The 23,317-nt window shown below is 42.9% G+C and overlaps 1 protein-coding gene across 1 annotated transcript; it reads left to right on the top strand.

The window, feature by feature from the left end:
* Positions 1–548: 548 nt before the first annotated feature.
* Positions 549–22,969, top strand: LOC134372823 (uncharacterized). The gene is made up of 4 exons (XM_063090185.1): positions 549–594; positions 680–1,102; positions 6,413–6,480; positions 22,802–22,969. The coding sequence occupies exons 1-4, from the start codon at positions 549–551 to the stop codon at positions 22,967–22,969; spliced, it is 705 nt and encodes a 234-aa protein (XP_062946255.1).
* Positions 22,970–23,317: the final 348 nt, after the last annotated feature.

The raw sequence follows: 23,317 nt of genomic DNA, 5'->3' as shown, positions 1-23,317 counted from the left end.
TGTCTTATATGGCAGGACGGAGAGCACAAGGCAGGCCTGGAGCTCATGGAGCAGCAACAATGTAACGATGAAACGAGCTCTTGGGGTGATGAGAACCACGTCACGGGAGAGGGTGCAGGGAAAGAAAGCAGGGGGTGCTGGGACCAGAACTGTGGAAGCAAGACCCAGAGCCTGAGATTATGAAAGAGAGTTGGGCTTGGTCCAAGAGAGCGCAGGGGAAGACAGGGGTTGAAGAAAGTTAGATTTGGCCTCAGACAGCTAGGGTCACATATTTCCATGTTTGAAACTCAGCAAGTTCTCACCCATCTCACAATTACATGTCAAATAATTTTAAAGAAAAAAAAAGCTCGCAGTTAATTAAAAGAAAACAAAAAAACCAGATAATCTCACCTCAGTTCCTCAGCACTTATAAGGACAGAGCTCTCCCACATGCAAATTTTCCTTCAAGCTCCAGGGTAAATGTGGACTCATGGGTGGTGGAAGCTCACAGGTCTGTCCTCAGGCAGGGCTCAGGTCTCTGGGGAAGCAGAGTTGAGATCTAACAGAAGATGAGATTGTGGGGTCTTCTCCTTTGCCTGGTGACAGCTCCTCAAGGTGAGTGTCTCAGATGACAGAAGTGGGTCAGTGGGATGGTTGTGACTGCATGTGGCTGACAGGTTCTGATTCTCCTTGTCTCCAGGTGTCCTGTCCGAGGTGCAGCTGCAGGAGTCGGGCCCAGGACTGGTGAAGCCCTCGCAGACCCTCTCCCTCACCTGCACCGTCTCTGGTTACTCCATCACCAGTGGTTACAGTTGGAGTTGGATCCGCCAGCCCACGGGGAAGAGCCTTGAGTGGATGGGACGCATTAGTTATACTGGAAGCACATATTCTAACCCGTCCCTTGAGAGCCGCACCTCCATCACCAGAGACACGTCCAAGAACCAGTTCTCTCTGCAGCTGAGCTCTGTGACCGACGAGGACACAGGCGTGTATTACTGTGCGAGAGACACAGTGACAGGAAGTCAGCGTGAGCCCAGACACAAACCTCCCTGCAGGATACAGGAGGGGTCTGGGCTGCAGGGGGCGCTCAAGGCCCACCCAGCCCCTGTGCCCCATGGAGCAGGTGCAGAGAGGGGATGGGGGTTCCTCTTGGGATCTGAGCTTTCCTCTGCTCTGCTGACTCCCAGATGTCCCCCAGGTTCATTTCCTGCTTTGTTCTTTGTGACTCTAATTCCCATGTTCTCACTGCAGGCAACACAGAGTAAAGTAACTTTTCTCATCTGTAGATAAGATTTTTCCATTCACTGGGACCTTTCTTTTGTTAGGTGATAACATGAGCTGTCCTCTTTCCTGACAATTAAATCATTGTCCCTTATTGGCCTTTCCCTCAGTCAAGCACACATGTCCCCACATGGTTTTGCTCATCGTGCAGGACCTCTGCCCATGGCGTCTCTATCCTCATTGAGGAATTTTAGCCTCTGGATCCTCATCCACACTGGGGACACTGATGTTCAGTGTTGGTCTCACTCTCTGTCCTTCCCTCAGTGTCCTGGATGGAGAAGCAGCTGCCTAAGGGCCACCCACAGCTCTGATACTTACATGTGGAGGATTCAGGATGACAAGCACTGAGATAATCAATTAGAGCCCTGCTGGGCTGAATTTTGGGCTGGGATCTATGTACCCTTGGGAACTGTGTTCTAAGACTTGTCTCTCAGCTTCCATGGGGAGAATCCATGCGGATAATGAGAACCAGATGGACAGAGCCCTGAGACCCGCCCACTCCCCACTCTGCTGCCCCCAATGTATCCCGCCGACACTCACCCTAGTGTCACCATCTGTCTTCTATCGTGTAAATTCTCACTTGCTCTGTCCCCACATGCTCAGCTCCACAGTTCCAGAACCCAGCTCGGTTCCCATCAACCCTCCCCAGTGCAGGTGCAGATCCGAGGCTCAGTGATAGGGATGAGCTGTGAAGGCAGAGACCTCACGTGGTGCAGAGCAGGGAAGCTACGGCTTCCACATATGTCAGGATATGAGGAAATGCCAAGTACAAAGGAGGTGATAGAACAGCATGATCCACGGTGGAAACGTGGACAGGCACAGTACATTGTAAATAGGATAAGACGTGCTATAGACTGGATGAATTGTCCCTTGATGTCTTTCTTTTTGTCTCCTCTGTGGACTAGGTTTTCACAGAGACTGAATAAGTACTGTCTAAGGTGCATGTGCTGTTTTAGTTTTTCTCTGTATTACACAGAAGCCCTGTTGATGTGGGTAGGATGTGGGGTAGGGGAAGCAGTACACTGTCCCATGATGACTTCTGTCCTTTAGTGAGCTGTGTCCTGGGTGTGACCTTCACAGATGCTTCTCCTTTATTCCTCCCTTAGTGTAGACTAGAAGGTTCTCAGCGCTGGGGCATGGGATTGGCTGTTTCTCTTCTCTCAGGTCAATTATGCTCTGTATGAGTCCCAACCTATTAGAATCAGCTAATTTAGTTTCCCTCGGGGTCAAGCCTTGTCATAAATAACATCACGCTGCTGCTGGTGGTGAAAAGAGATCGTGGTGTGATTCAGAATAGCTCGTTTCCCCCTTTCTCTGCTAGGGGCATGAGGATTCTTCTATGACATTTTCTTTAACAACCTAGTCAGGCCCCTGAGGTAGAGTTGAAAAGTTTTGGGGATCTCTAAGGCCATCTCCCTGGGGTGCACCCAACACTTAGATTTGCCCACTGAGTCTTCAGCAGTTCTCCAATACAGTTCATGTTTTTCTACCCCCATCCTGGATCCCACGGATATTTCTGCTCATGAGTTTCTGATCGGACAAGCTGTGACCCTCTGTACCTTCCTGACTGCATCTTCAACTTTGGGGACAACAGTTTACCCTGTGACTTCACTTCTTTTACAGATATAAGAAGAGTTACTGATTTTCAGTCTGTTCAGGGTTTTTCTTGTCTGGATGGGAGTGATGACGTCCAAGCTCCTTATGTGCAAGTCCTGAGACCAGAATTCCTCATGTCACACCTGAAGATCAAGGACTGTGAGTGTGTGTCCTCGTGATTGCTGCTTGTTAACATCCACTTGTCACATTGAAGGTGTCAAATAGAAGCTGTGCTGGCAGCCGTGCTCACCTCGTTCATGATTCTGAGGGACGCCCTAATCCTTCACTACTGTGTGGTCTGAGAGAGGATTTATTTCTCCTTCACTTTTTCATTATTGTTATCCTAATTGATAAATGATAATTTTATTCATTTATGGGGAATCTGATGTTTTGATAAATGAATATAATGTGGAAAAATCAGGTCAAACTGATCAACACATGCATCCCCTCACCGTACCATTTTTGTGGTGAGATGTTTTACATTTACTCTTTTCACTATTTTGAAATTTACAATCTATTATTATTGACTATAATTTCCATGCTATTCGACATATATCAAATAGTCATTCCTTCTCGGAGGGAGGGAACATATGAGGAGATGCTGGTCTCCACTTTTGCAGGATCATTTAGCTGAATATAGATTCCTGGGGCATGGTGGGTGCAGCTTCCAACACTTTAAGTATTTCAAACCTCTGCATTTTTGTTTGCACTGATTCTGACATGAAGTCCCCTGTAACCTGTGTCATTCTTCTTTTGTATTTAAGCATGTTTATAACTAACCTCTTTGAATATGTTCTGCCATTTTATTATGATAAGGCCTAAGGTTTGGGTCATGGTTCTGTGTGTCTGTGTGTATATGTGTGTGTGTGTGTGTTTATGTGTGCGCATGTGTGTATGTGTATGTGTTTTTTTTTGTGTGTGTGTGTGTGTGTAGGGATGTGCATGTATGTATCTGTAGGTATTTGTGTGTGTACGTATGTGTGTGTGTCTTTATGTGTGTGTTTCTGTGTGTAGGGATGTGTATGTATTTATGTATATCTGTATGTGTGTGTGTGTGCGTGTGTGTCTGTGCATGTGCATGTACTTCATTGCTGTTGTTTTATTTATCCTGTTTTGTCTTCTCTGGGCTTCCTTGATCTGTATTTTTGTGTCTACCATCAATGTTGAAAAATTCTCATTCATTTATGTTTAAACTGATTCTGTTCTGCTCTCCTTCTGCATCAATGGAGATCCAATTATACACATGTTACATGTTTTGACGTTCCCCCCCAGATCATCTATGTTCTGTCTTATTTTTAATTGTTTTTTTTTTTTCATTTCGGCTTGAAATCTTCTATTTGACACGTGACGAAACTCTCTGACCCTTTCCTTGGCAGTGTCTATTCTACTAATGACCCCCCCCAACATTCTGAGCTTCTCTTGCAGCACTTTTCTGTTAACCTTTTGTTTTCATCCTTTCTAGTATCCTAAGGAATTTGAACAAGTTATGGAGTCTTGTAACATAATCTCAAAAGGTTCCACTACAAATTAAAATCACTGATGGCTTCAACTTTGCTGTTTAGTTCAGAATTGCTTTGATTCTTTGAGGTCCTTTGTGGTTTAAAACAAATTTTAGATTTTTTTTAATTTCTGTGAAAAAATTACATTGGGGTTTTGATACATATTGTGTTAAATGCTTGCTTGTGTTTGATTCTATATCAATTCTTCAAATTCATGAAAACAAGATATCTTTCCATCTTTTATGTCATTTCCATTTTTTATCAATGGTTTAGTGTTTACAGGATAGACATTTTAAAACTACTTGGTTAAATTCATTCCCAAGAATTTAATTTGTTTTTCTAATGCTACTGTAATTGGGATTATTTTTTAGGAAGTACATGGTTATAGTATAGGAACACTACTGATTTCTGAGTGTTGATTTTTTTATCATGCTATATTGCCAACAATATTTATTAGTTCTCAAAATTTATAGGTGGAGTTTTTAGGGTTTTATATGTAAGATCATATTATCAGCAAACAGAAGCAATTTTCATTCTCCTTTCCCCTGTGGATGACATTTGTTTATTTCTATTGCCTAACTGCTCGGACTAGAACTTCCAGTTCTGTGTTGAAGAGATGTGGTGAAAGAGGGTGGTGTTGTCTTGTTCTGATCACATATAACAAACTTGCAACTTTTAATGTGAAGCATATTGTTAGCTGTGGGATTGTCATATATGACCTTTAATATAATGCAGTATATTTTTTTCTATAACTGATTTCTTCAAATTTTTGTTATAAAAAAGGTATTAAAGTATAGTGAATGTTTTTTCTACTTCTGTTAAGATGATCATGTTTTTTTTTTTTCCTTCATTCAGTAATGCAGTTTATCACATACATTTGCTTGCTTATTTTGGATTTTCCTTGCATCCCATAGATAACGCCTACTTAACCTTGGTTCTAAATATAGTATAAAACTAAAGTAATCAAAACAGCATGCTAAAGACATACAATCAGACTTAGAGACAAACAGAACAGAGAGTTAAGAAATAAAACCAAACATTTGTGTTCACATAACTTTTAACAATGTACAAGAAGACATAATGAGAAGGGTACAATTTCATCAGAAAACTTATGCTGGGAAAATTGGATATCCATATGCAAAAGAATGAAATTAGAACCTCTTACAAAAATTCACTCAAAATGGATTAAAAATTACTTTTGAATCCTGAAACTATGAAATACTTAGAATAAAACATAGAGGAAAATCTGTACAAAATTGGCCTATGGAAAGCAGCAAGAGCCCTGGACAGTGACACAGGACTGGTTGAGAGGGAACTCAGGACTCTCAGCTCAAAAGGCCCAGCTCCGATAGCACATGCAGAGCAAGGCTGAGAGTAAGCACTTTGTTTGTTTGTTGTAGGGGACTGCACCTTCCATTTCTATGAGAAAATCTATGCCTGTAGACCTACTATAACTTCCCATATTTAAGTCTAAACTTTCCTAAATCCCAGATTCTGAGAAAACAACTCAGTTACTCCAGTCATTTCACCATTTCTTATTTAGAATTGGCTGTTTTACACAGATGCATAGGCCCTGTTTTTTATTTGTACCTCTGATCCATTTCAAAGTCAGTGTTTTGAATGTGATTCACTGAGATTATCTGCTGTATGCCCTGAACTGTCATAAAGGGACAGTTTTTACTTATGTTCTAATATTTTTCACAACCTGTAACTTCTTCTAGCTCATTTTAAATAAAAAAAAAAACTAAAAGATGTAATCAACTGCAAACAAGAACAATTTAAAATTGAGAAAGGATGTGTCCTAACAGGGTGGGACGAGAATGGCCAAAGTGGGAAGCTATGAGTCTCGCAGTGTCATCACCAGACAGTAGAAATAAACCAGCACCAGACAGTGGCACCACGTGCTCAACCAGTGTTCAAAGTTGCTGTGATCCAGTGACTCCCAGGTGCCTGGAATTACTCTTTGAACACGGTTGTCTACAGTTTTCATCCTAGAAGTGACTCATCACAGTACATTGGGTTAAGGGGAGTCAGGGCAGAGAGTGTCCATCTCACAGGTCTGCAGATGCAGGAGGAGCTGCGCTTGAGAGAACACCACCGAGGAGTCATCTGTGACCTGAAGCAAGTGACGAGATCACGTACCTGAAGACTGAGTCTGATGTGACAGTCAAGGCTGACATTGTAGGTGTTGGGGCAGGAGTGTGAACAGATGATTTCCGAATGAGACTGAAGAAGATCGAGCTTTCTAGAAATTTCCAACATAATATTTGTAGTCCCATGTGATTTTGTCACACAGTGGGTAGGGGGCATCTTGTCTATGTGTTTGCCTTAGTGACTTGTCTCTGAGGAACAAGATGTGGTAGAGGTCTCTCTCTGTCTCTCTCTCTCTCTCTCTCTCTCTCTCTCTCTCTCTCTCTCTCTCTCGATAAACACATGCGTACATAAGTATATGTGTGTGTATGTATGTGCATGTATGTATGTGTATATATATACACGCACCACAAAGACTTATACCTGATTCTCCTATAAATGTCTCTTTTTTCTGGCGGGAGCCAACAACAAGATTCTAAACAATTCCAACTGTATCATTGAAGTGACCTATAATGGGTTTTTGTCCAGAGAGACTGAAGCCAACAGCTGGCAGCCAGCATCAATATCAATACAGATATTGTGCATGGAGCATTTGAAGATCAGAAGGTCATGGACCTCTCCTTGAACCTAGAATCACTGTAATTCAAATGTGTCTTCATGGTCTGCACTGTCAAACCCTCCATGCTCAATTCCCGCTTCTCTTCATATTTGTCTGGACACAGGAAGACCAGGCAGTGATGCAGAGAAGAGTCTCTGAGGTTCTGTCTCCCCAGTTCCTCTCAGCAGCACAAGGTAAAACACTCTGCCCAGACAAGGACAGAGAGAGACCGTCCCCTCTGCTCCCACACTTATATCCTCAGGGGCCTCCTCATGCAAAGCAGACCCCAGTGTCAGGCTGAAAGGCCAGCCCTGGGCTGAGCAGCCCCAGTCTCCTTCCACCAGGAGCCCTTCATCAGAGCATGGGTGTCCTGGTGGCCTCTCTCTGCTGTGAATATATCAGGGATTTTAGGTAAGGGACATGTACATGTGGAGAGTTCAGGTGTGTTTGATGATGATTCTCCTTGTCCCCTTGGGTCCTGTCCCAGTTATACCTGCAGGAGTCAGGACCTGGCCTGGTGAAGCCCTTGCAGACTTTGTCTATAACCTGCTCTATCTCTGGATTCTCTTTAACCAGCTGTGCTGTGAGCTGAATCCTCCAGGAACCAAGGAAAAGGCTGGAGCGGGTCGTTGTGATGTGGAGTGGTGATCGCACCACTATAATACAGATCGTAAATCTCAAGTCAGCATCACCAGACACACCTCCACGAACCAAGCTTATTTAACACTGAGCAACCTAATAGTTGAGGACAAAGCTCTGTCTTACTGTGCGAGAGACACATACGTGAGGGGAAGTCAGCGTGAGTCCAGACACAAACCTCTTTGTGGGAAGACAGGAGGGGACTTGGTGGTTGAGTGAACCCAGAGCACACTACGCAGAAAATTTCCACGAGGAGCAGGTGCACACAACACCCAGGGTTACTTTTCAGACCTTGGTGTTTCCTGTCTCTGTTCAGCAAAATTCTTACTCAGGAACTCTTATATTTTATTCATTTGTTTTGTGGATTCCCTTAAAATGTTCTTTCTCTTATTTTAAAATGATTATTGTAAACCAAAAATAAAATTTTAAGTATTTTTTTCGTATACTGGTATAGCATTACATTTTAAACTGTACAGTTTAGTGGCATTTAATGTTTTCACATGGTTTATTAACTGTCACCATTGTTTGGTTACACAACATCCTCATCACCTCAAAAGGAAATGCCATACCCTAAAATCAGCCACATCCCGTTCCTTTCTCTCCGTGCTTCTGAAAACCACTAATATGTTTTCTGTCCCTATGGATGTGCCTATTCTGAGTATTTAATATGAATCAGATTATATAAGATGTGGCCTTTGTGTGTGCTTCTTTTACATGGTATAATGTTTTCAAGGTTCATTTATTTTGTAGCATGTGTCAGTATTTCATTTGTTTGTATAGGGGAATAGTTTTTCACTTGTATCAAATTACAATGTTTGTTTATCAATTCATCTGTCCTTGAACATTCGGGATTGTTCACTTTCTGGCTACTGTGAATAGAGCTGCTATCAACATTCAGGCATTTGGACTTTGCTTGTAGCAGTTGAGTTTCATAGTTTCTCTTTGCACTGCCAGCTCCTAGACCTTTGTGTGATGAATAAAGACCATTCATTCTCCAACCAAGGCCCCAAGGACCTTTTGGCTGGTTATCTAGTTTATAGACCTGCATGTGAAGGGTGTGTCAATGGGCTCGAGGAGTCTGTGAGCTCCAGACCCAGCTCTAGCTCTACACCAATAAGTAAATTGTTACCAGGAGTTGTTTATTGATCATAACAAATACCTGAAAATGTGGAAGAGGCTTTGGAACTGAGTAATGGGAGGAGGCTGGAAGAGTTTGGAGCAGCAGACTAGAAAAACCCAGATCCTAGTGAGGGACTGGAAGGCAGGAAGAGAAAATTATGTCCATCCAAAAAATGTACATTTATGTTTATAGCTGCTTTAATTATACTTGTCAAAACTGGTCCTTCATAAGTAAATAGATAGATAAACATCCACACAATGGAATGTCACTCACCATTGAAAGAACATGAGCTATCAAGTCATGAAAAGAGATGGAGAAACATTAAAAATATATTACTAGGTGAGAGATATCAATGTAGTGAAATAGATTATTTCTTATTCCAACTACATGACATTACAGGAGAAGTAAAACTATGAAGATTTTTTTTTATAAATCATTAGGGATTGTCAGGGTTTGGGGTGTGTAAACAGGCCAAGCGATGCAGAATCTTAGGAATATTACAGACAGGAGCCACCTATGACATTCTACACAGACAGCCAACCATAAACCATCATTGTCACCTACCCCTGGACAATATTAGCTATAATGTATACTTGGTCTGTATACAATACAGAGGACAACTTTTTTAGATGTGGGAGCATGTTACCTTCTAACAATAAAATTACTTGTGAGAAACTACACTTAAGTGGAGGACTGAACATCAGTGGTCTGTGCCTGAATTGCAAAAAGTAGTGACTCAGCCTATGCCTTTGGGCACTTTTGATCTCCACTCAAATATGATTTTAGAAATAGCTGAAAATTCCACTATGTAATGAGAACTTATGCCAAATTGCTGTGAATGCTGAACAGTAACATTTACTGGGATTTTGAACCATAATATTTTCAAATGTGATTAAACTGCCATTTCCCAAAGAATGTGCACAAGTAATTCAAAAGTTCATGTTTCCAAAAACGGCTTCATTGGAATTCTTATATTGGCTTATTATTACTTTTGTTCTGTAGATAATCACACCCTATATTTTCTATGATTTTATTGTGGAAATTTGTGTGAACTCAGCACTGGCTACACTTAAATTCATCATTGCCATGGCTATCAGAATAGAAGTGTGTTACTGCTCCAGCCACCAGAGTTCTGGTGCCTCCAGTGAAACCTTATTTTGTTTAAAGATTGACATTGTGTCCTCACCCTGTGCTCTCCAGAGAGAATCTGTCCCTCCACCTCTCCCAGGTGCATCTCAGTGTCGCACTCAGCTGACCAATGTCAATCCGCACAAGAGGTTGCACTAGACAGTCATTCTCTGAAATTCTGGCTGAGCTGCACTTTCAGGTGAAGATCATGGCCCCTGTCCTTCCTAGTGCCCTGTCCCACCTCCAGAGCTAGTGCTGGCCCTCGTTTTCTTTCGCTACTTCTGCTGAAGAGCATCTGTTGTTTGTCCAGACGCTCTTTCCCACAGCTGACGTTGTTTTCCATCCTTGTCCCATTTCTGCTGCTCTGTGCTTCCTTGACGAATAAGGATTTTAATGTTTTAGGAAGACAGGGGAGATGGTTCTGGACAGAGCTTTGTGTTTTCTTCTGTCGCCTCCCAGTCGCTATGAAATTCCACTAGTACCTGTAGAATACTGGTTTTGGAGTTTTTACTGATGCAAATTAATTTTTAGTACCATAGAGATGGTAGGGAAGGTGGGTCTGGATGCATTTCAGCAGAAGTCACTGTGTTTTTTCCCAGTCAGAAGCACCACAAGGGTTGGAGTATGCAGATTTCAATAACGTGTCTTCATCCAGAAGCAAAAGGCTTCAAGGAGAATTGGAACCCACAAATATATGCCTTCGGAGAATTTTCCACTACAAATCCTTTACCACATTCAACTTCAAGCAATCCAGTATATATTTCTATTTGAAGCATATACCAGCCTCTATGCCATTAGGCGTCCTCTAATAAGCTAATATTTTGGTCATCTTTCTCCCTGCAAATACTTACCTTTCTCTAGATTTCAGATCTGTTGGTTGTCTTATAGTGCTAGTTATCTGACGTGCTGAAGAAACTTTGCTAAATTTAAGCAAATACAAATTAGTTATTTTTGTTATAAGAATTAGAACAAACTTTTAATTGGACACCTAAATCTCCAAGCTGAATAGCAGTTTTATTTGTAATATTCAGAAACCGGAAACAATCCGAATATCAAGCAGCTTCCTATGTACAAACAGTGTGTATACATGTATTGAAATACCTTCTATCACTAAAATATCTGATACACGGAAACATGGCACATTCACAAGTATGCTGAGCAAAGAAGACAAACAAATAAAACACATATTGATGATTTTATTCTTATAAATTCTAAAATATTAAAAGAATTCTAAAGTATATTAAAGATGAGACATTGGGAACATGGGTGGGAAAAGAGAATGACTGAAAACAGAACATGAACATACAGTTAACGGTAATTTGTTTATTTTGCTGACTGTTATGACGGATGTGCAGGTGTACATATGCGTCAATATGTATCCCATTGTACACTTCAAATGTGTATGTCGTATTTGCTATATGTCAATTCTTTGTCATCAAAGCTGCTAAAATAAGAAAATAATTTGGTTGAAAAGACGTGGTAAAATGATAATCTTGAAATGTCTGAGACTTCTGCAAATACATCTGCATCAACCCTGCATTTTTGTAAACACAGAATTCAAGAAGAAAAAAAAAAAAAAAACACCTGCATTTAGGAAACACAAAATGCCAAAAAAAAAAAGAAAAAGAAAAAGAGCAGGCCATGCTCTTACCACAAAAAATTGTTCTGCAGACCTCACTATTCATTTTCCACCGTGTCCTGGAGTTGGTTCAGCAAAGACAAGGAGTAGTGTGGTGAGAAGCAAAGGCCCAGGTACCGGGGCTCAATTTTACCAGATATGTGATCCTGGACACATTGCACAAATTACTTGAGCTTCTGTTTTTAACTGCATATCTGTGAAATGGAAATAACTTTAATCCTACATACCCTGTTTTTTCTGCATGTAGAAAAATGAAATTAGATGATTGGTGCTTAGTATTTACTAAATATTGCAGATTTTGTAGATTTAGTATACCTCAATAAATCCATTTTTTTCAAATATACATCAAATAAATACAAAATGGGTGCTACTAGTTTAAATAGCACAATCTAATAATAGGAAATCACATTTTGCTGAATACTGTTAACGTCAACAAAACATTCAGGGCTGAATCACCATTGCATGAAGGGCCTGCCCCAGATGACCGTGTGTCCAGGAGCTCACTGGTCCTTCCTCCCAGTGCTCCCATGACTTCTCTCTCATAGGTCTTTACTTTTTGTGTGAAAATGATTCCCATTTCCCTTATCATGTTATTATTAGCAAGGAATACCTTTACGTCTTGAACAAAGAATGGTGTCTTCAAAGTATGTGTGCTTTACACAATATTTCTTCCAAAAATATGAGTGTTTCATCATGAGGGTTTCACGCGTAAACTGAAAGAAATCGCTCACCTCACGGGCAGGTCTCCATTCTCACGTAACTGCTGTGTCTATTTGGAGACACACACATGTCCTCATTTAAATTCAGCAACAACCCTGGATTAACTGTGTGAGATGCTCCTACAAGATGAGCTCTGCTGAGGTGACGGCGTCAGAACAGGAACGCAAGAGTGATGCTGCTGTGCGGTGTACTACGGCTTGTGTAAGACAAGCGGCAACCTCTCCAGGGCCTATTAAAATTTACCACGGCTCCTTCAAAGCTTTTTGTTTGGTTAGATTTTTTTAAAGTTGATTCACTTCAGAATTTCTACAGAGTAAATACACATTTTATTTTGTCTAGTTCTACTGAGGTTTAACTGACAAATAAAAAGTTTATGTATTTAGGGTGTATAATATGATGGGGTAATAGATGAATACATTGTGAAATCATTGACATAACATGGCTTAATAACACATCCAACATCTCCCATAGTGACCACATTTGGGGGAGGAAACACTTGTGATCTATTCTCTTAGAATATTAGACGTATGCAGTTCACTGTGGTTTGAAAAACTCCTGTTGAAAGCTTAACCCCAATGTTGTATTTTTCAGAGTTATAGCCTAGTGGTTGGTCTGTGGGCCATTGGGGTGAATCCTTCATGAGTAGATTAATGCTCCCTGGGGTCGGGGTGGGTTACCTCTTGCTCTGTTATTTTCCTACAGAGTTGTAAGTTCAAAGGAGCCTGGCACATCCACACTCTCGTGGTGGTTCTTCTCTTGGCATGTGGTCTCATTGCACACGTACACTCCTCTTCCACATCCCACCATAAGCAGATGCAGCCTGAAGCCTGCACAAGATGCAGCTGTCCCAGACTCATGAGACAAATACACCTCCTTTTCCTTATAAATTACCCAGTCTCAGGTATTCTTTTATAGCAACACAGGAAACAGACAAAGACAGAAAATTGTTACTGAGGAGCCGGGTGCAGCAATACACACACCTGAAAACAGAGAAGCAGCTTTGAAAGTGACTAATGGAAAGGGGCTGAAAGGGTTTGGAGGAGCAGAGTAGCGAAAGGCTGTATTGCAGTAGGTACTGAATTAAGGGTGATTTTAGTGAGGGATCAGAGCAAGAGAAATAAAGACACAAAAAAGTGTGAAACTTCTTAGAGATTGGTAAAGTGGGGAAAGAATGGATGTGTACAGGCAAAATGGTGGGGCAGCTGCCACCATGACACCTTGCTGGATGAATTCCCATGTGCATAGAAACAGCACAGCTGTCATGACCGCATACAGTCAATAACACAAAGTAATGTGACTGGATTTATTTTTCATGAGAAAGGATGACCCCACAGTATGCCCAAGTGGAAGAGAAGAATGAAATTATAGGGGGCCTTTAGCAAGGGTCATGGTGGATGGTAGAAGGCAGACTGTTGCTCCCAAAGACAATCCAATGGAAGGTTACCAAGGCTCTACATGATGCCTTCACTTTGGGGAGAGGGGCAACCTTGGCCACGGTCACTCATCTTTTTACAGGCTGGGGATTGGCACAAACAGTTAATAGGTTTGCAGGGCCTGTTCTCTGTGTGCCTACAACAGCTCGGGCCAAGTGTGCCTCCAAGGTTGGAACCAGTCCAGCAGGGGGGTTCATGTCCAGGGGAAGACCGGCAAGTTGGCTTCACGTATACGCCTCCATGCCGGGGATGAAAATGTCTGCTGGTTTTCATGGACACTTTTTCTGGATGAGGAGAGACTTATCCTACTAGAACAGAAAAGTCCGCTAAGGTGGTTGAAGCTCTTCCCAAGGAAGTGATTCCCAGGTTTGGCCTCCCTGCAGTCTTCAAATCCATTAGGGACCATCCTTCACCCTTAGGAGTGTGCAATGCCCCAAAGGCAAAGCTTGATTTCAGCCCCTATGAACTGCTGTGTGGCAGACCTTTTCTTTCAACAGACATGCTCACAGATCCTGAGACTGCAGCCCTTATACAAGACATTACCAACTTGAGCCAGTTCCAAGCAGCCCAGAAGAAAAATGTAGCTCATGTTTTACCGTCCCCTGGCAGTAACGCTCAGGGGGCACAGACAAAGCCAGGAGACCAGGTCCTAATTAAGACCTGGAAGGAAGGACCTGCTAACAAACAACTAAACCCTAAATGGAAGGACCCTTTTAAAGTACTTCTAGCAAACCCCTCTGCAATAAAGACAGCTGAAATGGATAGTTGTGTTCATCTCTCCAGGGTGCAGCCTGCCCCCCTTTCATTACAGGAGAGCAATAACTGTGACCCAACCCGAAGGAGTCAGCCTACTCCTGTGAGCCTTTAGAAGACCTCGAGGTGCTTTATAAAAGGAGATAGAGGGTTCTACCACCAGGCCTTATGACGTGCATTATCCTCCTCTGCCTCCGGACCTCCATCTTCTTTGCTGGATCCCTGTTACACCCATGACACTGCGATGACATGATCCCCTCCACCAGCAAAGGATGCCTCTACTCTCATGTGGTCTACTACTAAAGATGAGTATTAGTACGGAAAACCTTGTAGTGCCCCATTTATATCTCGGTTTATGTGTGATTAACCTCACAGTTACAGAAGATCCATCCACAGAAGGAATCTAAAGGTTGATGGCTTTGTCTGTCTTCATCATCTGCCTGATATTCAGCTGTCACTGTTCATGTTCAAATGTGGGCCACCGGCTCCAGGATCAGAGAGATTCAGTGCTAGGGGTGGTACTGCAAAACAGCAGAGGGTTAGACATACTAATGCCTGAAAAAGGCATATTTTGCTTATTTGGGGAAGAAAGTTGCTTCTCTGTTAACCAGTCAGGCCTAGTGAAGGATGCTGCAAAGAAATTAGCAGTTACGCCATCATGATTATGATTATAAGCACTTGAGTTCTGCGGTGCCTGTGGAAAAATCTGGCATTAGTTCCCACAGCTGTTGCCCCTATTAGGACCTCTGATGATGCTAATTCTGGCCCTGCTTTTGGGACCCTGTTGACTAAACCTCTTAAGCAAATTTTTCTTTTCTTGTGTAGAGACCATAAGACTACACATGACCATGCAGCAAGGATATCAACCCATTAGAACTGCCACTGACCCCTACCCCACACCGCACAGGCCACACACCAGCTCACCCCTAACATTCTTTGGACTGACCACAGCCATTTCTCCCAATCCTGCCCTCCCACTTAGATCAGGTAGGGCGAGAGGTTTTAGGTGACATTTCATTATGGTTTTAACTTGCATCTCGCTGATGATTAGAGATGTTTAACATTTCGTCATATATGTCTTGGCCATTAATACGTCTTTTAAAAAGTGATGTCTATGCATGTATGTTACCCATTTTTTAATTGGGCTATACTTTCCTTGCTATTCAATTTTGTTAATTTCTTATATTATTTGGATATTAGCCACTTATCAGATGTATGATTTGCAAATATTTTCTCCAGAACCAGACAATTTGCAAATATTGTCTCTTCACTCTGATAATACTTTATCTTGCTGTGCAGAGCTTTTAACTTTGATGTAATCCCATTTGTCTATTTTTATTTTAGCTTCCTGTGCTTTCAAGGTAGTAACTAGAAATCATTGCCTGGACCAACGTTATGGAAATATTCCTCTAAATCTGCCTCTAGTAGTTTTACCATTTTGGGTGTCACATCTGAGTCTTTAATCCATTGTGAGTTGATTTTTCTATGTGATGTGAAATAATCATCCCATTTTATTATTCTTCATGTGGATATACAGTTTTTTCCAAAAATTTTATTGAAGAGATTGTCCTTTCCTCCTAGTAGTCTTGATACCTTTGTCAGAAATCCATTGACTGCAAATGTGTGCGTTAACCTTGGGGCTTTTTGTCCTGTTTTATTGGTCAACACATCTGTTTCTGCACCAGGGCCATGTTGTTCTGATTACAAACATTTTATAATATGTATTGAAATCAGAGGATGTGATGCCTCAAGGGTTGCTCTTTGTGCTCAAAATTGTTTTGCCTCGTAGGTCCTTTTCTAATGTTGTACAAATTTTAGAATTGTTATTTTATCATTTCTGCAAAACAATATTGAAATTTTGATAGGGAATGATTGCATTAAACCTGTAAATTTCATTAGTGGTATGTATATATTAACAATATTAATTTTTGCAATGCATAAACTCATGGTTTATTTCAGTTCCATATCCTATTCAATTTCTTTCATCAGTGTTGTGTAGTTTCTAGTCTATACATCTTGAACTTTCTTCGTTAAACCTGCTCCTCACATTTTTCTGGATAGAAGGTGGGCCAGACCGCTGACTAGAGGTGCCTGGAGCATGTTCCACCCACAAAAAAGTACAAGAATAACTAATATACACCCAAATACTGACAGGATCATATCTGGGTGTGTGGAGGAGATTGGCAAGATCCTGTGGAGCACAACAGCCTTTGGTGGCATCACGGAGAGACAGAGAAGCACACGGCCTCATCTGCCAAGACTTTGCTACCATGATCAGTGCAGGAAAAGTTTTACCTTGTGGAGAAAAGCTAGGAAGAGGGCCAACACCAGTGCTTATCCTTACCTTAGAGGCCTGCAGTCCATACTGCAGGAGGATTCCGTGCAAGCCCACAGCCAAGCACGGGGAGCTGCCTTTGATGCACACACTGCACTTCAGGAGCTCACACTATGCACCTCCAAACCCCTGCCCCATGACGAACTAGTGCAGTATGGAGTGATCTTGCGGTAGGATGCACTGCCCAGGGACAGAAGCCGCTGCACTTCCCCTGGCTTAAGGCTTTGTTTTTATTTCAACACACTCACAGGAGAGGCTACGAATCCCTGATCCCAGCACTTTAACTTCTGAGCCCAGGAGAGAATGTGACTACAGTCCTGCAAATCTCGGAAGCCCATCCCAGGCCTGCTGAACTGAAGCACCTTCACATCCCTGGCCAGAGATCAAACAGGTGGAAAACCACCCACCCACCCCATCAGAGGGCTGAGTTCTGTGTGCCCGAGCTCCAGATCCAGAAGACAGCTCACAAGTCCCAACCCTCACAAACACACCCGTGGGATGGTAAACATAAAGCTTATCACTCTGGCTCTGAGAAGCGGCCAGGGGATATTGCCCTGAAATCTCCAATTGCAGCATTACCCACTGCCTACAAGGTGACTGGAAGGACCCGCTCTCTGCTGGCCTGCTTCACAGCCTCACCCACCATCCAAGAAGCAGTTGTCTGGGCCCCACCTCTGTAGGCCAGCCCTGCAGGTTTGCTCACCACCTGAGAAGTGCTGGCCAGATCCCCTACATTCAGGCCTCCCTAGTGTCCTCAAGCACCACCTGAGCAGCAGCTCTGCAGCCTCTCCCTTGGAAGACCTGCTCCTGAAGTGCCACCAGAAGCACGATCTCCCACCTGGCCCAGATAAGTGCAGTAGATTGGCTGCCAGAAGACCCGCACACAGCCAACTGAGCCAAAGCATGTCTGCTGTGAACTGATTGAATTGTGTCCCCCAAACTCATTTACTAAAAACTTAATTCCCACTGTAACTGCTGAGGGTCAAATATCCTATTACGGCAATTGAAATGTGGGACCTTGAAGAGGTGATTGGACTATAGGACTGTGCTGTAGTGAATGGAATAATAATGGTTGTCCGGGGTGGGGTTTGAGGGCTTTTAAAGGGGAGCACATGAGAGTCTCTCTGTCTCTGATTCACCGTTTTTCTGACATGTGAGACTCCTGCATTATGGTAAACCCAGCACCATAGAATGCCCTTGTCAGATGTGTTCCCTAGACTTCGGATTTCACAGCTTCTGAACGTAAGCAATTAATTTTCTTTTCTTACAAATCACCCGTTTCCAGGTGTATTTCTATAAGCAACACACATGGACTAATACACAAAATTGGCACTAAAAGTGAGGTGTTGCTTATAACTAATGCTTGAAAACGTGAAAGTGGCTTTGGAACTGGATAATGGGTGAAGGCTGGAAGAATTCGAGGGAGCAGACTAGAAAAAACCTACCTGCTGGTGGGAATTTAGAAGAAAAGGAATCCAGGAAAAATTTGGAATATTTTAGACAATGGTTAAGTGGTGTTGGTAGGAATGCTTTTGGAAATACGGATCGTAAAGACCATTCTAAGGAGGTTTGAGGAGTAAGAAGGAGTTTACTGGAAACTGAGGGGAAGGTCACTCTTGCTATGAACCGGCAAGAAACTTGGCTGCATTCTGTTCATGCACAAATATTTTGTGGAATGTGGGACATCAAGGTGCTGACTCAGGATATTTCGTGGAAGAACTTTCTAAGAGCAGAGCATTAAAGAAGCTGCATTGCTAGTTACAACAGTCTATGTGATGGTACGACAGAGGATGTAGATAGTAAAGCCAGAATTTACAATACAAAAGAGATAAGAGGGCAAAAAATTAGAAAACATTCAACCTGGTTACAAGAGCAAGAGTGTAGAACAGGGATCATTTGCAAAGGAGAAGAGCAAAGGAGAAAGGGATTATGAGGACAGAAAAAAGGCCTTGAAGGCGTTTCAGAAGCTCATGTAGGCTGTGCTTTTCATCACAGGTCCAGAGGCCTAGGGAGACAGAATGGTCTCTGGGAACAGGCCCAAGGCTTCCTCCACAGGCTCGCTGACCAGGGCCTCCTTAGGAGCTGCTCCCCACTCCATCACCCTGGTTGCTGCAGCTGTGACTAATTTGGCCCCAGTTTGGCTGGATCCACAGCTTTGGAAAACACAAGAGTGAAGCCTTGGCAGTATCCAAGTGTTGATAAGTCTGTAGGATGACAGAAAGGCAGAGCTATGGTGGCTTGGGAGCCTCCACCACACTCTAAAGGAGGTATGGAAAAGGCTGCACACCCAGGAAGAGATCATTCTCAGGTGCTGAGTCAATACAGACAGCTTTTGCTAAAGCAATGTGTAAGGAAAATTGAAGGAAAATGGTCAGGGCCCCTCAGATGTTCAGAATCTTTCCGTGAATTGGATGTAAATGTAAGTGTGAATTTGTGCCCAGGTGTTCCTGTCATGTGTGACTTGTACCCAGGTGTTCCTGGATTATCAGACTTAAGTATAAAGGATGAGTAGCTCTGATCTGCAGGGCCCTCTTGCCCCGACATGCCCACAAGGGGGCCGTAGCGAGGCTGCTACTGTTGCCGTAAGCAGTTGCTGCTGCTGCTGAGGAAGCTGAGGACTGAGCTCACATTGGAATGAATGTGTCTAATCTTCCAATAACTCCTGGGATCTTTCCCATTTACCTAGCTCATGACATGCACATGAAGGGTCTGTCACCCAAACTGTGACACAGCCTGGTAAGTGAGGGGTCTGTGACCAAGCCTGGACAATGGGTTTGAATGGTTTGAGCCCTACCCTGACACAATGCCAAGCAGAAACATAGGTTGGAGTTTCAGCAGAGAAACCCCATCAACATCATGCCTAGTGGAACCATGAGAGTGGCTTAGCCATGAAGACCTCAACTTATGTGGCTACCAGTGTGCAATGCCAGCCTAGTGAGCTGAAACATGGCCTCAGCCCAGGAAATCCATAGAAGCAGAGACGTCTGAGGACTTGGGGACCCAACCATTGCACCAGCATACAGAGGACACTGACCATGGAGTCAAGATATATGATTTTCAGCTTTGAGATTTAGTACCTGCCCTGGTGGGCTTTTTAAACTTGTTTCGGACCTGTCGCCCCTTTCTTTTGGGTGATTTCTCCCTATTGAAATAGGAAAATGTATCCTATGCTTGTCCCACCATTGTACATTGTCAGTAGATAACTTGTTCTATTTCACACATGGGACTTTGAACCTTGGGCTTTTGAGTGGAAACAAGTTAAGTTTTGGGGGGTGGAATGAATATACTTGCTTGTGGGAAGAACATGAACTTTGGGGGTACAATGCTGTGGATTGATTGAACTGTGTCCCACAAAGCTCATATACTAGAAGCTTAATTCCCACTGTAACTGTTGAGGGTGGGAAGTCCTATCTTGGTAACTGAAATGGAGCCTTGAAGAGGTGGTTAAATTTTAGGACCATGCCATAGTGAATGGTTTAATAATGGTTGTCAGGGACGTGATTCTGAAGGCTTTAAAAGGAGAGCATGTGACAGCCTCTCTCTCTCTCTCTCTCTCTCTCTCTCTCTCTTTTGCCGTTTTCTGCCACATGAGGTCCCCGTTGCTGAAAAACCACCAAGGAAGGGATTCTCCAGATGTGTTCCCTGTACTCTGAATTTTACAGCCTGCAAAAGTGTAAGCAATAAATTTTATTTTCTTACAAATCACCCACTTCCATGTGTGTTGTTATAAGCAACAGAAACAGACTAACACAGTGTCCACACCCGAGATCCAGAGAAATAATCAAGCTGCCATGCCCTGGTAGATCCTTCCCTGAGTCTTTGAACAACTGCACACACATGCATCTGAGTAAGAAATAACTAGACTTACACGTCCCAGGCTGGCCCACCACATTCAGGCACTGGTGATCCAGTCCCCAAATGCCTGGCATGCCACACACCCATACCCAGTCAGAAAATCAGTCCATCAACCCCATCTGCAATGAGCCAGCTGCTGACATGACTGACCCACAGTGAGCATGTGCACACCCCAAGCCTGAGAGTCAGCATTGCAAGTCTGCCCCAGAAAATCCACGCCACCACTGCCACCAACCTCCCAAGCTTAGGTCACCTATTTTATTTTTATTTTTTAACAATAGATCCACCCAGAAAACACAAACACTTCTATTCCAAGTTAATATCCAGGATGCGTATGAGGCTAGCAGGACAATTATGATACAAAGAAACAGTGTGCAATTAACTCTCCAGGACACATAGTGTCCTCCTGCTCACTTTGTATCTCGAGGGATTTTTCCTATACACTGTGACAGTTCAAAACAGAACTGTGAAGACGAATGGGTTTTTTGTGTGTTACAACAAATTGCTCAGCATCAATCAAAAGCATCATTTCACGTAGATTTCAAAAAAAGACCAATGGCGAGCGCGCGCGCACGCATGTGTGTGACTGTGTGTGTGTGTGTGTGTCTGTGTGTGTGTGTGTGTACATGTGTGGAAAGAGATAAAGCTAGAGAAAGACAGACAGAGATAGAGAGATGACACCTGTTTAGTTTATTAGACTCCAGTCCAATCAAAACCTTATTTTTCCCCTTCATCCTGAGATCACAGATAACACACGTGTTGATCTTTTGATGTAAGTCAGGGCCACATGATTAATTATGCCATGTACACAGTTATAACACATACACTCACAGCCTGGCTACTTAATTTCAACAGGTACAAAGTTTTAGCTACGTAAGATGAATAAGTTCTAGAATCTGCTATACAACACTGTGCCCGTACTTAACAATACCGTATTGTGCCCTTAAAACGGTTAATAGGGAGATCTCATTTTGAGTGTCTTTGCAACAGTTAAAAAATATCCCACCTGAAATGTGTTTCCATCTCCTCTGTTTACTGTTATATGTCTGTCCACAAGCTGTAGACTCTGGGTTTAAAACCAGTGGGAGTCTGGGTTCCTGAGTGACGCTATGAATCAGACACATCTTCTCACCACAACTTCCCTCATGAGCACATTAGAATAGAAACAAGCAAGATGCAGATCTCTGTCCTTGTCCCTTACTCCAGATGAGATGCTGGGCTGTTTGCTCCACTAGGCAGAGTGTCCTGATAAATTATCCTGGACAAATAGACGTGGGCAACAAGAACTCTTTAGAGTCAGCTGAAGGGCTGGGAAAAAACTGAAACGTAATTGCAAACTAAACATGGTTGCTTTAAGTCTACTCCCTGATAATTAGAAAATCTGTGTCATATCTTAGTCTGGTTCTGATATTGATTTGTTATTTCAGAGCATTTGTTTCTCTTTGCCTTTTACCAGGACTTTTAACATTTTGGAAAACTCCAAGAAAATGTGTGAGTTAACAGGAACTGAAGAATTGGCCCCAAATTGTCCAACAGCAGCTCCTGTCTTGAAAGTCATTCAGGGCCCTTGAAGGGCTGTCCCTCCATAACATGTACCTGCTCTTGGGAGTGAGAGGGGGCTCATAGGGTCAGACACAGCACAGCATCCACCCCAGCTCCTGGCCTCTTTCTCTGTGGTGGGCAGTGGTACAGAGGGTGGTGCCCACAGTCCCGGAGCAGTTGTCGTGGGCCCGAACACACAGACCTCAAAGGGAAATAAGTTTTTAAAATTTTTATATTAAGGATGTTATTACTGCTTTCATGTTAACCATTGCAATTGATTGTGTGTGTGTGTGTGTCTGTGTGTGTGTGTGTGTGTGTGTGTGTGTGTGTGTCTATTTACAGCTGGAATATCTGATGAGATTGGGAAATTAAATGAAAGATTAACATCCGTAAAATGTGAATGAAAACTGAATTTAGGTCAAATATTATTACACTCTAGATGAACAGGAATGACTGAAGGAAGCCGGAATTTACAAGAGTCTTGATCTCTTTCCAAAACATTGAGAATCCTTTTCCATTCTCCAGAGTAATGCACAGGGCATCATCTTTGGCAGGTCTCTGTGGATTCTGAAGGGCTGTGTCTTATATGGCAGGACGGAGAGCACAAGGCAGGACTGGAACTCGTGGAGCAGCAACAGTGGAACGATGGAACGAGCTCTTGGGGTGACGAGAACCACATCACGGGAGAGGGTGCAGGGAAAGAAAGCAGGGGGTGCTTGGACCAGAACTGTGGAAGCAAGACCCAGAGCCTGAGTTTATGAGAGAGAGTTGAGCTGAGTCCAAGAGAGCGCAGGAGAAGACAGGGGTTGAAGGAAGGTAGATCTGGCCTCAGACAGCTAGGGTCACATCTTTCCATGTTTGAAACTCAGTAACTTCTCATCCATCTCACAATTACATGTCAAATAATTTTAGGGAAAAAAAAACCTCGCAGTTAATTAAAAGAAAACAAAAAACACAGATAGTCTCACCTCAGTTCCTCAACACTTATAAGGACTGAGCTCTCCCACATGCAAATTTTCCTTCAAGCTCCAGGGTAAATGTGGACTCATGGGTGGTGGAAGCTCACAGGTCTGTCCTCAGGCAGGGCTCAGGTCTCTGGGGAAGGCAGA

Source organism: Cynocephalus volans, chromosome 3 (genome assembly GCF_027409185.1).
Source record: "Cynocephalus volans isolate mCynVol1 chromosome 3, mCynVol1.pri, whole genome shotgun sequence".
NCBI lineage: Eukaryota > Metazoa > Chordata > Mammalia > Dermoptera > Cynocephalidae > Cynocephalus > Cynocephalus volans.
This window is presented reverse-complemented; position numbering and strand designations above follow the sequence as displayed.